This window comes from Vipera ursinii (genome assembly GCF_947247035.1).
Source record: "Vipera ursinii genome assembly, chromosome: 8".
In the NCBI taxonomy this organism is placed as follows: Eukaryota; Metazoa; Chordata; class Lepidosauria; order Squamata; family Viperidae; genus Vipera; species Vipera ursinii.
This window is the reverse complement of record NC_139519.1, coordinates 16,540,738-16,556,670: the sequence shown is the minus strand read 5'-3', so window position 1 is coordinate 16,556,670 and position 15,933 is coordinate 16,540,738. Positions and strand designations below refer to the sequence as shown.

Genomic DNA, 15,933 nt, shown 5'->3' with positions numbered 1-15,933 from the left:
ACCTAACTCATAGATATTATGATAGAAAGGGTGGAGGGAACCAGGTGATACAAATGGATAGAAATAGACATTGCAAACACCGTAACTAAAACTTTGGTCCAAATAATAAGCTTGCCTCACAGCAGGAACCAATGCTTTAAAATTATACCTTGATCTATGAGTTTAATCTGCTTAACTACTGTTCTCCTAGAACTGTCCTAAAATAATAACAAGATTGCCTCTGAACAGGAGACAATGCCTTAGAAATATCATACTTTTTGGAAAGGTAGAGGGTTTTTCCCACTTCTTTTTTTTAAAAATGTAGCTTATCTTTTTAAAATTTGTTTATTTTATTATGTTTATGTACCCAAGCATATCATTTAGAGTGAAAGTCTGTAATACATTCTGATCTGGCATTGCTGATTTGTTGCAGATAAAAAGTAGATTGCAAAACATTTGGACAGTTCCATGCTGTATTCATAGAAGCAAACAACTCAGCTTTTAAGAGGAAATGGCTTAATCATTACAAATGGTGATAAATGGTTGCAGTGCAGAAGTTTTAAAGACAGACCACAACATGACAAGAAAAGCAATATAGGAATCTGTCAATAGATAGGAGTGTGTCACATAATGAAGCAAAAGATTCCAGGAAATGGCAGTGTACCATTCACTTGCACAATAGATCAACACCGGACATCCATTCTCAATTAGATACCAAATGATCTTAAAAGTCCTAGGCAATGCTGGCTATATGATGTCATTCAATTCAAAGATATTAGTTGGAATCTTCTTCCAAGATGTCAGAGCAGTTGAAGAGCAACTTGAGATTTGCACGCCGTAGGAGATTGACTCAGGGTATAATTAAGATGCACATACGTCTGAATTGGACGGGGTGCAACTCAAGTCCGGGCTGCATTGCAAAACTCCAAATCACGCCCAGAGGGCGATCAACAGACGTTTTCTGAATCTCTCTAGTCCCCTCTAGCGGCCGCCTGTATTTTCGCAGCCCTTCCTAACTCATCCCCAACTCTCTCTGAGCGTTTGGGCTACCCAGCCTATCAGCTCCGCTGTAACAGCTTCAGCAGCGAAAGTGAGGCGCTGCCTTTCATTTAAACCCAGGCAGCTGATTGGCGGAGCCCCGAGGCTTGGTAGGAGGGGCCTGGAGTTAAAGGGCGGGGTCAAATTTCAAATGGATCCTCCTCCCAAAGCGCGACCAAAGGCTGTAAGTAAAAGAACACCGACCAATTACACGGCTGGGCCTGGCTTAACTGTGACATCATTGCCTTTTCTCCGCATGGATTGGTGCCCGGTGGAAGACGGGGAGGAGTCATCGCGCGGTTGAAGCGGAAGTGGCGGGAGGTTTTGAAACGACGGTTGGAGAGAGAGAGAAAAGCGAAGCGGGGGTGAGGAAAGAGACGCGAGTGGGGGGGGGGACTGGTTGCCATGGCAGCGGCGTCAGAGGTCAAGCGGTACCGGTGCCAAATCTCGCGGGAGGAGGGGTTGCCATGGTAGCGGTTGACTCCGAGTCTAGATCCGAGCCAGGACGGGGAAGCCGCGAGACGAAGGTCGGCCTCTGGGATGGCGTGAACCCGGAGGGACGCGATCTTTCCTGCGGGGGCTGTTGCGGACAGGTGGGAAGGTTCCCCGCGGGCCGCGGAGGCAGCTTATGGGCCCGGGACCGGAAAGAAGGGCTCCCCAGTGGGTTCTCCGGGCGGCGGGTGCAGCCCGGTGATGGCGACCTCACACCGTCTCGCAAAAATCTCCCTCGGTAGACAAAAGGTTGGGAAGGAAGCGTATTAGAAGCCCTGGAGGGTGGCATGGGGCCAAAAGGAGGCAACGGGGGGAATAGGATAGGATAGGATATATGGAATGTAAGGGAATAGGGAATTAATAATAATAATAATAATGATAAAGTTATTGTTATTATATTATTATTATTATTATTATTATTATTATTATTATTATTATTATTATTATTATTATTATTATTATTATTATTATTACTTTTTTTTAAAAAGGTGGGTGTTTTTATATCCATGTGATCCGCCTTGAGTTGCCATGTGTGAGTTAGGTGGCAATATAAATTTTCTTAAATAAATACACACACACACATCCCACCAGGCTCAAGGTTGACTCAGCATTCCATCCTTCCGAGGTAGGTAAAATGAGGACCCAGATTGTTGGGGGCAATTAAGCTGACTTTGTAATAATGCCACTTTGGGGGGGGGGTGAAAGCCCTAATCAGCAGGCATATACATAGAATGAAGGCTACTGCTAAGCTTGTAAGCCGCCCTGAGTCTTCGGAGAAGGGCGGGATATAAATGGAATTAAAATTAAAAAATAAAAAAAAGTTGGAAGGGACCTTGGAGGTCATCTAGTCCAACCCCCTCCTCAGGCAGGAAACCCTATACCCTTTCAGACAAATGGCCGTCCAGTCTCTTCTTAAAAACTTCCAGTGTTGGAGCATTCACCACTTCTGGAGGCAGGTTGTTCCACTGGTTAATTGTTCTAACTGTCGGGAAGTTTCTCCTTAGTTCTAGGTTGCTTCTCTCCTTGAATAGACTAGAAGATGGAATAGAATAGAAAATAGAATAGAATAGATGGAATGGAATAGAATAGAATAGAATAGAAGATGGAATGGGGAATAGAATAGAATATTGTTACTTTAAATGTATATTAATCAGCATACATTAAAATGAGGTGTCATTGTCTACAGCTCTCGCAGGATACCCACCTCCAATATGCACTGCATAAATATGACCAAAAAAATAATTATGCATTTACCCACATACCCACATATATTCTATGGCACAGAGAAACAACACAATCTAGTTCAGATGTACGGGGAGAGAAATGAATCTTGCGAGTTTCCCAGACAGATGGCTTAGGGAACAAAGCTATTACAGAATCTGGTAGTCCTGCTAGAAATACTTCAAAACCTCCTCCCAGAGGGCAGCAACAACGCAGCCCCAATGCAGTGTTTTCACGTGACGCCTACACTTCCTTGTGTTCTTACCTGGCTATTTATATACTGTGCCCCACCTTTTAATAAAGTTCCTTGCAGAAAATGGCACCTTTAATGCTGAGAATTGTTCAGATATTTATTGTTTACAGGTGTGTGGACAGGCCTGCAGACATTCAGGCAAATGAGCAGGTGCATCTATGTAATTTTTAAATGTTACATCCCAGCATTTTGCCACAGAGCACAGCATGGGAAAAGGGTACACTGTACATACATAGCCCCCCCCCCAAAAAAAAAACCCAAAAGAATTCTATTTAGCTCTGTTCCATAAGGCCCGTGGTCTTTAAATCTCTGGTGAAAACTTAGGAAAAAAACTAAAATACCTTCTTCTCAATCCCCACCACCACCACTTTTTTTGGCCCAGCCAGTTAGGAAGACCTAATTCTATTTTAAAGTTTTTAAGGGGATTTCACATAATGAGATAGACTTTACTGATACATGATGCTGGCACATAAATACAGCTGGGTTTTTTTCCCTTATAATCTAATGCTTATTGAACATAATTATGTCTTTCCATAGGAAACCCTAGCCTTACTGCTGTCTTGTTGCTGAGATGGTACCTCCCAAGAAGGGGCTGCAACAACATGGTCCCCAGAAAATTGCACAGACTAAATTGAGGCCTCCATCAGTCAACTGGAATGTATTAGCAGGAAGAACTCAGTGCATAGCACCTGTTGGGGCCTGGGTAGAAAGCGCCCAAGATGATGGAGAAGAGAGCCCAGCTTTTGTGAGTATTAAGTATCAAGTTACCTAAATCAATATCAAAAATTCAGACTGTTAAACCATCTGGTTCACTTTCTACTCCCACCTGGCAGTGGTTCAATGAAATCTCAGACACTTCTAAGGTTTTGGAGATGAAATCTAAAATTTCTTCAAGTTGTACTGTAGTTATCTAACAACTATTTCTGTTCGGAGAGATTCTGTAATGGCAATATACTTTTGAATGGTAAACATCAAAACAACTTATAATTTTAGGCTGTGATTTACTCCTTTCCTTTTAATTAAGCTAAATGGGGTATGTAGCACTGCAGTTGCTGTTAGACTCCAATTACTGTCAACTCTGATAATAGGCCATTCTGGTTAAGTCCCAGAGATACTGGAATCTAACATTTGGAAGGACACTGATTGGTGTTATGTTTAAATTAGAATCCTTGTCATCAATTGTGTTAATGGTACAAATCAAAAGTGTATAATATGTGTCTTCAGTATTAATAGGACCTACCTATACAAAGGGACGCGGTGGCTCAGTGGGTTAGGACGCTGAGCTTGTCGATCAGAAGATCGGCAGTTTGGTGGGTCGAATTCCAAGTGCCACGTAGCAGCGTGAGTGCCTGTTACTCGTCCCAGCTTCTGCCAACCTAGCAGTTCGAAAGCACGTAAAAATGCAAGTAGAAAAATAGGGACCACTACGGTGGGAAGGTAACAGCGCTCCGTGCGCCTTTGGCATCTGGTCATGCTGGCCACATGACCACGGAGACGTCCTCGGACAAGCGCCGGCTCTTCGGCTTTGAAACGGAGATGAGCACCGGCCCCTAGAGTTGGAAATGACTAGCACGCATGTGTGGGGGGGAACCTTTACCTTTACCTTTATACAAAGTGATCCTAAGAATGCTTTTATAAAGGCAAGAGTGTTGCATTAGCAAAACGTAGTAAGCAGTAACAACTAGCGAGATACTATTCTGAAGTCTGGTTCCCTTGTTTATCTGTTTTAATGCTAATTATTTCTATAGGCCACAGCTATTCAGGTTGAAAAAGTATACAAAGAACAACAAAAAGAAAAAGAAAAAACATTGAAACGTTTTCAGCAGGAGGTAAAACACAGGGTGAACCAACGTGTTAATCTAAAGAGGAAACAACAGCTGAAGACCTCTTACGAAGCTGTAAGGTTCTATTTCTGTGAAATACGTCTGTGAATGTCTTCTTGAAAACTGAATTTCTCTGGAATAAAAAGGCATCAGTTTAGTTTGGGGAGTACTGTGGTTGTAGTCAGTCTGTTTATTTTCTTAGACATAAATGTAATTATTTTAGCCTAACTAACAAAAGTGTTGGGTGGTCTTGATTTTTGAATGTTAAAAGATCTACACCAATAGTTAGTTCCCCAGGCTACTTAATTACATATTTCAACTGATGCTGTTAAGCCTTTCTTGAGGTTATTTTAATTTATATTTACTGCAATTTAATTCTCAGATAGCTATTTCCCAAATACATAAGAAAACTATTTACTAGATCCATTTGTCAATAAAATGATATTTCAAAGGTTATTTTTAATCATATGTATCTGTTGCAGTTTACAACTGCTGATCTTACCGTATATTTTTGCTTTCCAATTATTTGATACCTGCTTCTTTCTCATTGTCATTTTAAGCTTGTACGCAGCTCACTCTCACACTTTTTTTCTCCTTTGACAGGCCCTGAAAGAAAGCTCTATTATTATAGGGTTTTCAGATTCTGCGTTGCGGTTGACCCCCAAGAAAAATACATGCCTCTACAGATCTACCAGGGATTCTGCCATTGGCGATTCCAATGACAAAGTGGACTATGTACAACAGGCTGATTATGAACCGGAGCAGTTCTCAGAGCTGGCCAAAACTGTAAATGTTTTTTTTTCTGTTTTCAGTTCTCTGACTTAATACTTTAATTAGGTATTAATACATTAATACATTTAATGACAAGTAAACCCTGTTTGCAACGTGTACTGTCTCCTTCCTTGTATAAATCTCTTCTTTCAGGTAAGGAAAACGGTGCAACAGGTCCGTCACAAACTGGCTTCTCGAAAAGCTATTCCAGAAGGAAATGTTTCAGAACATCCAGGAGGTGCTCGTCAGAATCCTCCAAAAAGACAGGTCACTAGTACAGAAATGCTTATAATGTCATGCATGCTAAGAACTGTAGTATTTATTTGGCTGTAAAGCAGAGAATTAAATTTCCATTTACTAAGTTTTCCTTAAAATTGTAACTCAAGGCATGGCAGGAAAATTGGGCATTTAGGCAACTGCAAGTCCTGGTTACCACACTGAAGCTTCTGCCTACTTTTGAACAGCAATAGCACTTAGACTTAGATACTGCTTCACAGTGCTTTACAGCCCTCTCTAAGCAATTTACAGAGTCAGCCTATTGCCCCCAACAATCTGGGTCCTCATTTTACCGACCTCGGAAGGATGGAAGGCTGAGTCAACCTTGAGCCAGTCAGGATTGAACTCCTGGCATTGGGTGGAGTTAGCCTGCAATACTGCATTCTAACCTCTGCGCCACCACAGCTCCAAGAAATAGGAGTAGATATCCTTTTTGAGAATTCTGGCAAATCAACTGCAAGTTATTAGGTTAGACAAGGATCTTCCTTGCACCATAATACTTATGCAACCTTGGAGGGACACATCTCCACATGGATTTGCAGAAAACGTAATGAACAGAGGTCCGTCATTAGAATTGACACTCGATTTCCTTTCATGTTGCCCAAACCTAGACAGGATTCAAATAAGGTCCTTACTATATATATATGTTCTTGCTAGATGTGTCTATCTTCTGGTTCGTTCTATATTTTTATAATTTTTGAAGACCACAGTTGCAATTTAGGGTTATTGCTGGCAGCCAGCTTTTATATGAATTTATACAAAACCTTTAGATAGAATGTCTGGGTTTCTTTTTAGAACTCAGAACCTTGCCACACCACTGCTCTGAGCCCAGAAGAGGGTGATATGGGAGAACTTCTTCTAAAGGGACACCATGATCTTCCAGCAGAACTTCAAGAACAAGAGGGAAGGAATTGGGACAACACAGAATTTCAAAAAGTAAGACTTCTCAACTATGAGACTTGTAACTAACGTCGAGTTCAACTAACCATCTGTTAGGGTTTTACATTTGATAGTCCCAAGAAAATGGGCGTTCTCTGCCATGTCATCTGCCTTATGCAACATCCTCCCTCCCTTCCCCCTCCCCTCGCAAAGTTAGCTCCATCCCTGTTGGAAGTCGCTCAAGACCTGATTATATCACCAGGCTTGGGAGTCCCAGGGAACCAATAGCATTCTAAGATGGCTCCACCGTTGGACTACAATATGGAAATTGAGGATTTGGTACAATACTTTATAGCTGCTCATCAAAACCAACCCCCCCCCCCCTATTTTCATACTAATATATTAATAATAGTAATAGGATGTGGAGTATCTTAATCTTCCCTTGACAGTGTGGGGATGTTAAAGTTTGCACTGTTGCACACCGTGCAAGAAGAAACACCTTGAAAAAAATATGAAGAAAAAGCTATCCAGGCTTCAACGGTAGCCTTTTATGATCGCATGTGTGACTGTTACAGAGGCTTACTCTCTTGGTTTCTTTTTTTTCCTTCCAGGTAAATAATGAGGCCTTGAAAGGTAATGATCCAGCTGATCCTGAGGCCCAGGCTGTTCATATATTCTGGCCTGGAATGGAGAAGGAACAATCGAAGAAGCAGGTATATAGTTTTGCATGAATTTACCTTGTTCAATATTATGATAACTAAAAGGGAGATTCCTTTGATCAGGTACCTAATTATGCATCTCATTCCTGATCCCTGAGTAAAGATTAGAATTATTGTTTCTATCCATAGGTGGCAGCACTAGGCAGCTTGGCCCGATCCTAGATATTACCCAAATCAGTATAGGTCGACTTGGATAAGCTGTCTTAAGAATTCCAAGGCTAATAGTGAGGTTGGATAGTGAAAATTTAATATACATCTTTGAAAATGGCAGTGACAGACTTTGTGTAACAGTGCCAAGATTTCCTGTGTGCAGTTGCTAGGAGTCTTTATTTAATTGTGGTCTAATTGCTAGCCGGCAGAATGAAGTCTAACTGAAGAGATCTATTTGGTGAACTTCTCCAATAAATTATAAGGATACCGTATAACCTTGTAATATGTATATCAGTGAAACTCCGTAATTATTGAACGCTAAAAATAGGAAGCACTAGAATTTTTAAACTGTTAAGATAACACAGAGAGAGCTAATGTCCCAATTCATGCATGTGTGTGAACAGGTATGTGAAAAACAAATCCAAACAATGTCAGGATAGACATTTTTTATTTTTCAAAATAAGCCAAAGTTAACTTAGATTTTCTATCTCTCATGTGGAATGCCCAGGTTCCTTGGCTGGAAGGAAAAAAGACATTAAATTTTACACTTTTTGTGTTAATAAAGCTAGAGATAAATTGTGTATTATGTGATGAGTTTAACGATACATTTGAGAAACCTCGCAAAAATTTTAAAACATAGTTCCTGCCCACTGACTTGCAATCTAATAGGATTCAGAGGAGATTCTAAGGAAAGGAAAAATATACCGGTTCATCATGTATTAATTCTTCAGCCAAGATGGTGGACAGGCAGCAATAGCTGTAAAGAGCTCCTCCAAAAGTAAAAGTTTTATTTTATTTTACTTTATTTTTATTTTAACTTTTTAACCTCTTTTAATATTGTATTTTTAACCTACCCCTTTTTAACCTTTTAAACAGTTATTTGAAGTTACAACTCCCAAAACATCTTAGGGAGATATTTACGAGAGCGAGATTCGAACAGCTTGACACAATAGTCAGATATGGGAGATTTCATGCTATACCGTACAATGAGTGTCTCTGCATTTGCGGAGTGGCAGAGGTAGAGGACCTGGCTCACATCCTATTTGACTGTTGCCTGTATAAGAGGGTGAGAGACAGGTATCTTAGTCTATATACCAAACGAATGACCCATTGGGATCCCCATATCAAAATAACTTACCTTATGTCCGGCCAGAACTTGAAAATAACATTTAACGTAGCACAGTACTTAAACAAAATGACCCGGTTGAGATCTGCATATGTGGGACTGATTGGGGTAGATTGCAAGGGCGACTCCGAAATATAATGTTATCATATTTTATCTATATCTATAAATTGTTGTACATTATTATAGTTTCATTTTAGATTGTATTTTATTACTATTTCATCTTAAATTGTATTTTATTTTAATTCCATTTTAAATTGTATTTTATCAAATTCCATTTTAAATTGCCTTTATCAAATTTTAGTAACAATTTGTTGTTGGAACTTTGCACTTTGATATGGCCCAAGGGCTAATCAATGAAGACTTACTATTAATTCTTCATCTAATTATTTCGTGAGAATATATACTCTAAATGTAACCATTGAGAACCCAAAGAAATGGCAGGTGGTCCAGGTGAAATCAATGGTATGGGCCTTGCTGTATTTATATGCCTTTGCTGTCATCAGGAAGAAGAATAAAGTCAAAATTTTCTCAATGGTATATGGAATAGCACGATCCAGGATTAGGATCAAACTGAAACTCTTGGGTCTTTGTTTTTATTTGTTTGTTTGTTTCCGTAGCACCAAAGCCAGTATCTGAGGTATAGGCGCCTCTTCATGGATATCGAAAGAGAACAAGTGAAGGAACAGCAAAGACAGAAGGAGTGGCAGAGGAAAATGGACAAGTACATATTCAGTAGATGACCACTCTTTTTTGCCTATAATTTCTGGAATGTAAAAAAAAATGATGGTTAATGTGCCTTTGCATAAGTAGGTAACGGATGAAGGGGTTCTGATTTTAATTAAAGTTCTCCACTCAATAGAAATGTTATTTGAGAACAGTTTCTCCTTGCGGTCAGCCTTTCCCAATTCAGCAGTCTTAGTACTTCCTCCCCCTCTTTTCTTAACATATTTGGGGAGACAAAATGAATCGTTTCAATTTGCGCTATGAAAGTAAAGGTACAAATAATATCGCTCTATACTTTCGAATAAAACTCAAACACTTTGGCCACCTAATGAGAAGGAAGGACTCACTGGAGAAGAGCCTCATGCTGGGAAAGGTTGAGGGCAAGAGAAGAAAGGGACGACAGAGAATGAGGTGGCTGGATGGAGTCACTGAAGCAGGAGGCGTGAGCTTAAATGGACTCCAGAAGATGGTAGAGGACAGGAAGGCCTGGAGGAACGTTGTCCATGGGGTTGTGATGGGTCGGAGACGACTTCACAGCTAACAACAAAATACTTTCGAAAGGAAATTCAGTCTAAGGAACTACTAGGTGATAGCCACTCATTTTTGGTTTCTAAAAATGCCTTTATGGAGCTCAGAAATAAAGACCAGACTGTTATTTTACTGTTCAGCACACCAGCTTCACATTTCATTCCTTTTAGTGGCCAGGAGAGTATCAGAAATAACTGACAGCTGGCAACACAGCTGTTGTGACCTATAGTTTTCCCTTTCCTGTCATAGTTATGGGGCCTTTTTTTTTTTTAACTTTTGTATTTTTGTAGTTTTAAGATATGCCCTGTTCACCGCCCTGAGTTCTTCGGGAGAAGGGCGGTATAAAAATTTAATTAAATAAATAAATAATAAAATCTGAACTACGCTAAAATAAAGTAAAAAAAATGGTGCCAAGCTATGCCATTGTCATTTTTTAAAAGCACATCTGGACTCCAGAGAAAATTTATTTTATCAGATATAGTTTTTAAAAAATAAAGTGGTAAAAGAATCTTAGGTCACCTGAGCAAGTTGTACATTGAAGCAGAGATTCACTTTCTCATAATATCTGAGGAATCTTCTCTTATGATAAATTCCTTCTTGGCAGAGCCTTTTTATATATAGGAGAGAATGCTGTCCTTTATTGTAAGTATATGGTTAACTTGCCCTTGCTCCCATAGCATTTTACTAGTGAAAACTTTACAATGATGCAGTAAAGTCTGGACAAATATTGAGTTTTAAAGAGATTGCCTATGGGGGGAAAACAGCAGAGTTAAACAGCTATGTTTTCTTAAGCAGTGTGGTTTTCTAAAACAAATATTTTTCCTTTTAAATTCTTGTGTTTTTCCGTCAATTTGAAGAGCTTTTGATTTAGTAAGCTGGCAGCAGCTACGCAATTGACTCCTGCTGATTTGGGCTGAAGGTCGATTTCACCCACCATTCTGTTTCGTGCAGTGACTAACCAGATCCCTCTAGGACGTCTAGAAATTGCATAAAAGCAATAACTTGCTTGTGCCCGATTGACTAATATTTGGGAATATCTTTCTTCTGAATATGGCTATTTTCATAAATTGTATACAGAATGCCCTAGCTGGAATACTCCTTTTGTCAGGGTTTATCGTTAGAAGCTCTTTCTTTCTCCGCAGGTTTTATTTTCATGGTCCCCTAGCTGCTCTTTTATATTTGCTATTTCGAGAATTTTTGTTGTTGTTGTTGTTGTAAAGTATAGCTGGTTAGAAACCAAACATTTGCAGGTAAGGGGGGGAAAGAAGTTGTAATGTGAAATACACAGTCAAGTGTACCATGCAGAAAAATGCTAAAATCAGATACAAAGCTGATTGCTATGTTTTCAACCTTTGCTGAAACTATAGTAGCAGTAATGTGCTTTTAACCAGATTTTATAATCTTCTCTTTATTTCATATAGAAATTTGACAGCCAAATAGAATGGACAGTTGTGTTCCTCTAACTTTGGACTCTGTACTCCAATACCTAATGCAGAATGATTGGAAATTTTGTCTGCCACAGAATTAGGAAAGAAAAAGAGTATCGGCGCCGTGCAGAGGAACAGAGGATACAGGAAGCAGAGCGAGCAAAGGAGAAAAGGACACGGGAGATGGCTCCACAAAAAAATGCTCACCCCAGGGGGAAAACTTGTGAAAAACTACAACAGTTGAAATTGGAAGACCCTGAAGAAAAGAAAAAGCTAGTGGAAAGAGCACAAAAAAACAAAGAATATTCCAGGTGAGTTAAAAGTCTCAGTGGGAGTTTAGAATCCAATAAACAGGCATTTACAAGCACTGCCAGACCAGAACAAACATTCACCTAGTCTAGCTCCTGACAGTCTAAAGGCCAAGGTCCTTCCTGCACTCTAGTATCTCTCCGGGAGATAACTGATGGGTAGCACAGTCAAAGGCAACTGAATGTCTCCAGGTGTTGAGTATTTCTAAGAGTTATATCAAGTTGCTAAACCAGCAAACACCCCAGTAACCTGGTCAAAATGCTTGCAGGTGCTTCCAGCCAACCTTTTCAGTTGCTTACCCTGCTCCAGTTTCTCACAGTAAGTTGGTGATAGTTGTAGGACCGATAGTTGTAGGAATGGCCAGGCACAGCATCAGCATCTGATTATGGACAAGCAGAATGACCAGAGACCAGCTGAGGCCCTACATCCACGGTAGAACATGAATGCAAGGAGTACTTAGAGAAACCCCTGCCTCTGTATGAACCCATCAATTTACTTGCAGCTCTCTTCTGTGGGCACCTGGATGACTGGGAGTGAGGAAGTTCTCAGTAAGAGAGGGGACATTTAGAGGTTTGTGCCTTTCCCGAATTTTTTCAAGCATTTCAGATATGCGGTACAGCCCGATTTAAAAAAATCACAGTAGGGGAGAAGGAATGCCTGTTATTTCTAATGTCCATTAAGTTGCGTATAACATCCGGATGAAAATACAGTAAGAGTCTCATCCTATTAAATCCAGACTACCTATTAAACCTATTAAATCCAGACTACATTATATGGCTGATTCTTCTCTGAGGTTTTGTGTTTTGAACTTACTGCAATTATATTAGGCTTCAGTACCTTTTCTGTAGCTAAGTGATTGAAGATGTCCCAAGTAGTGATACAGGGTATTTTTAAAAAAAAAACAATTAAATGATTTAATGTTAATATTTTAATTGCTTTAATTTTCATAATTAAACATTTCAGGAGCTTCATTTAATTTCCACACCGATTGAAAACGATACTTGATGAATCCTGCGAACTTGTTTCCAGGTCCATAAAAGCTTGTGTCCTAACAAACCTAAGTAGCTTCATAGCTCCTTTTTTGGTTTTGTTCGTTTGTTGCAGGAGAAAAGTAAATAAGTTGAAATATGCTGGTCGGATTTCTGGGTCAGCCGGAAAATTTGATTCTAGCACTGAAGCTTTGAAATTTATTTTTTATTTTTTTTATTTTAATTCCATTTATATCCCGCCCTTCTCCGAAGACTCAGGGCGGCTTACAAGCTTAGCAGTAGCCTTCATTCTATGTATATGCCTGCTTATTAGGGCTTTCACACACACCCCAAGCGGCATTATTACAAAGTCAGCTTAATTGCCCCCAACAATCTGGGTCCTTATTTTACCTATCTCGGAAGGATGGAAGGCTGTGTCAACCTTGAGCCTGGTGGGATGCGAACCTGCACTAATTGCAGGCAGCTGGTGTTACTTAAGGAGGCATTAGCCCACTGCTCCACCAAGGCTCTGTTGGTGAACAGAAACAAAAATGTGTTTTGCAGATACGTGGAAGCCTTACGAGCCCAGATGCAAGAGAAGATTGACATGTATAATATACATTTGCCTCCTTTGTGCTTCTGTGGGTTAGATTTCTGGGACACTCATCCCGATAGCTGTGCCAACAACTGTATGTTCTACAAAAACCACAAAGGTACCATATCTGGAAGTCCCCCTTGCTCCATTGCTTTCAGTAGCCGTCCTCCTCATTTGGATTTTATTCAGTGTATTCTAAAACAGCTGGTGCAATAGAGAAGGCAACTCAGATGTCACTGTGCCAGATGTGCAAACTGACTTTGAGTGAGATAATATTGCTAATCTGCCATAGCTCTGGGAAAGTATTTTTAATTACAGTTTGTGTGAAATATCTTCCTCCATGCTTTTCTCTTGCAGTTGTTGATACAAGATTTGAAACAAATTCGGCTTCTGCCTCAGTTTGAGAGCTTTTCAGTTCTGTGAAAGGGAAAGCTCTGAATCTAAGTTACAATTGTGGTAACCAGCTAAAAAATGTTGGCAGTTAAATACTACATAAAGAACAGCCAGAGGTGTATGTTATAAACAAAATTAGGTTCCAAGATTGCTTGGTGTAATCAGGTATTGTTCATTCAGAGCTTAAAGCAATATTTCTTTTCAAAGCTCCTGAAATAAAGGACGTAAGATGGTAGGATACTGTACTTCACAACAGAATTTGCTCACACTTTCATTCTTTGCCTATCCACAGCTGTACGTTCTGTTTGGTCACATAAAATCCCTGCTGCTTCATACTGTAGTAAACTGTTTTAATTATTGTGTAACCAGTGGAGGTTCTCTCTTCTGGAGAAACTCCTTTGTATAAAGAAAAGCTTTAATTTGTGACTTTGTTTATAGTGCAAAGACTTTGAACAGTGATTCTTATGGACAAGCAGCACAACCTAAAGAAAGAAATCATTTTGCTATCAGACTGATAAAACTCATAGCTATGCAGTTAGATAAGAAATTCTCTAAGCTGCCTGGAGTCAGGATGAGTGAGCTGAGTGGCCATATAAATTTTCTTATTAAATAAATTGCTGTGCTGAGTCAGGTCAAAAATCTGTTCAGACTGGCATCCAGTTACTAACCAACAAGATATGACTGGGAAAAACAAAAGCCGTGACAATGGAAGTCCTGCCCCAATTGCAACCTTCCTAAAATTTGGTACGTTGACATTTAGAAAAGACATCTTCTAAACCAGGGGTCTTCAAACTTGGCAACTTTAAGACTTGTGAACTCCCTGGCTGAGGAATTCTGGGAGCTGAAGTCCACAAGTCTTAAAATTGCCAAGTTTGAAGACCTCTGCTCTAAACTCATTTTCCTTTACTACATTTTTTTTTAAAAAAACCAATGATTAAACCTGTGATTGTACCTTATGGTAGTAAAATCCATGAACGTTGTTTGAACTACTACATTGACTGTATAGCCTATACCATTGTAGAGAACATGTTTTTTTTTAAAGTAGCACATAATTCTCCACCATGCTTTTCATTGCTTTTGCCTTTTAAACTCTATATATCACAATAAAGCTAATTTCTCTTTCAGCGTATGCTCAAGCTCTGCAAAATGTCATCTCATCTTGCGATATTTTGGACAGGGGCTCAAACACAAGGCTTTCCGTCCATACCTTTGCCGTTGTACATGCTCATTCTAAGAATTCCTGATAGAAAATTGTGAAATTGGTGCATATGAACATATCACTCCTGAATTTTCTCCTGGGTTGGATTGAAATAATAAATTTAGAAAGGAAGTCTTCTCACATTTGTTTACTTTTCCAAGACTAATAATCTGTGTTTTGTTGTCTACAAGATGCTGATTTGTCAAAATTCTTTGTTATTGGTTCATGGGTGGAACACATTCTTAGATCAGTTTTGTGCCCAGCCAGATTTGTATCTGTCAGCCTGTGAGACTTGTTGTGCCCAAAGTTTAGGTGGGTTTTGTGCTTTGGGGGTGGGATACGATATTAAGATATATTCTGTCTTGTGTTGGATTTCAAACCAAGATATCTGCTTCCTCCAAGATTTGGAAGTTAAATTGCAAAATGTAAACCTCGGTCTTTAGGAAAACTTTTGAAAGGGATTACTCCAAAAGAACAGAAGTTAGTAATCATCACAATGTTTAGTCAGTGTCAAGACAAGATGAAGGAATATTCACATTGAAGAAACAGAACGTAACCCAGTTTCTAGAATAAAATGAATTGAGTCTCCTACAGAACTTATTTTTAATTTGATGTCGGCTGTAGACTGAGAGTCTTGTTTGTGATTTGGACATTTGACGTAGGACAACTAAGAATCTTGAAGTGATACACACGTCTATGCATTTTTATTATTATTTGGATACATATTTGAACAGGAAATACCTCTGAACTCTTTATATTTAAAAAGTGAAATTTTAAAACTGAGTCTCTGGTACACATTGACCAGGAAGGTTGTTATGTCAGCTTGTCCAGTTTTCAAGCTTTGCAGATATAAATGTTAGGTAACGTGCAGACAAACAGTTCTTTGCTCCTGACATATTCCAATAAAAATGTTTTATGTTTTATAACCAAGTGTCTATTGTCAATTCTGCATATCTGTTGTGAATTCTGGGAATAATAACACATGAAAAAGATTTTCTGCTAAACCATGTTTGCTTCTTGTAAATTTAATTGCTTATAAAAATTATTTAGCAATAGAAATTGAAG

At 39.3% G+C, this 15,933-nt stretch overlaps 1 protein-coding gene across 2 annotated transcripts; it reads left to right on the top strand.

Moving 5' to 3' along the window:
- Positions 1-1,299: 1,299 nt before the first annotated feature.
- CCDC15 (coiled-coil domain containing 15) lies at positions 1,300-15,871 on the top strand. Of its 2 annotated transcripts, none has more exons than XM_083368259.1 (11): positions 1,300-1,382; positions 3,521-3,728; positions 4,732-4,881; positions 5,410-5,592; positions 5,731-5,844; positions 6,649-6,789; positions 7,344-7,445; positions 9,345-9,448; positions 11,501-11,716; positions 13,247-13,395; positions 14,796-15,871. In XM_083368259.1, the coding sequence occupies exons 2-11, from the start codon at positions 3,555-3,557 to the stop codon at positions 14,912-14,914; spliced, it is 1,452 nt and encodes a 483-aa protein (XP_083224385.1). In that variant the 5' UTR covers positions 1,300-1,382; positions 3,521-3,554; the 3' UTR covers positions 14,915-15,871. The 2 variants fall into 2 exon arrangements, with proteins under 2 accessions (XP_083224385.1, XP_083224386.1); XM_083368260.1 differs by lacking the exon at positions 1,300-1,382 and adding an exon at positions 1,410-1,610.
- The last annotated feature ends 62 nt before the right edge of the window (positions 15,872-15,933 follow it).

Bases quoted from the DNA above. Each gene is read 5' to 3' on its own strand.
- CCDC15 (XM_083368259.1), top strand. From the start codon at position 3,555: ATGGTACCTCCCAAGAAGGGGCTGCAACAACATGGTCCCCAGAAAATT. The intron at 4,882-5,409 runs GTAAGGTTCTAT...CTCCTTTGACAG, and splicing joins TGAAGACCTCTTACGAAGCT to GCCCTGAAAGAAAGCTCTAT. The intron at 9,449-11,500 runs GTACATATTCAG...TGTCTGCCACAG, and splicing joins TGGCAGAGGAAAATGGACAA to AATTAGGAAAGAAAAAGAGT.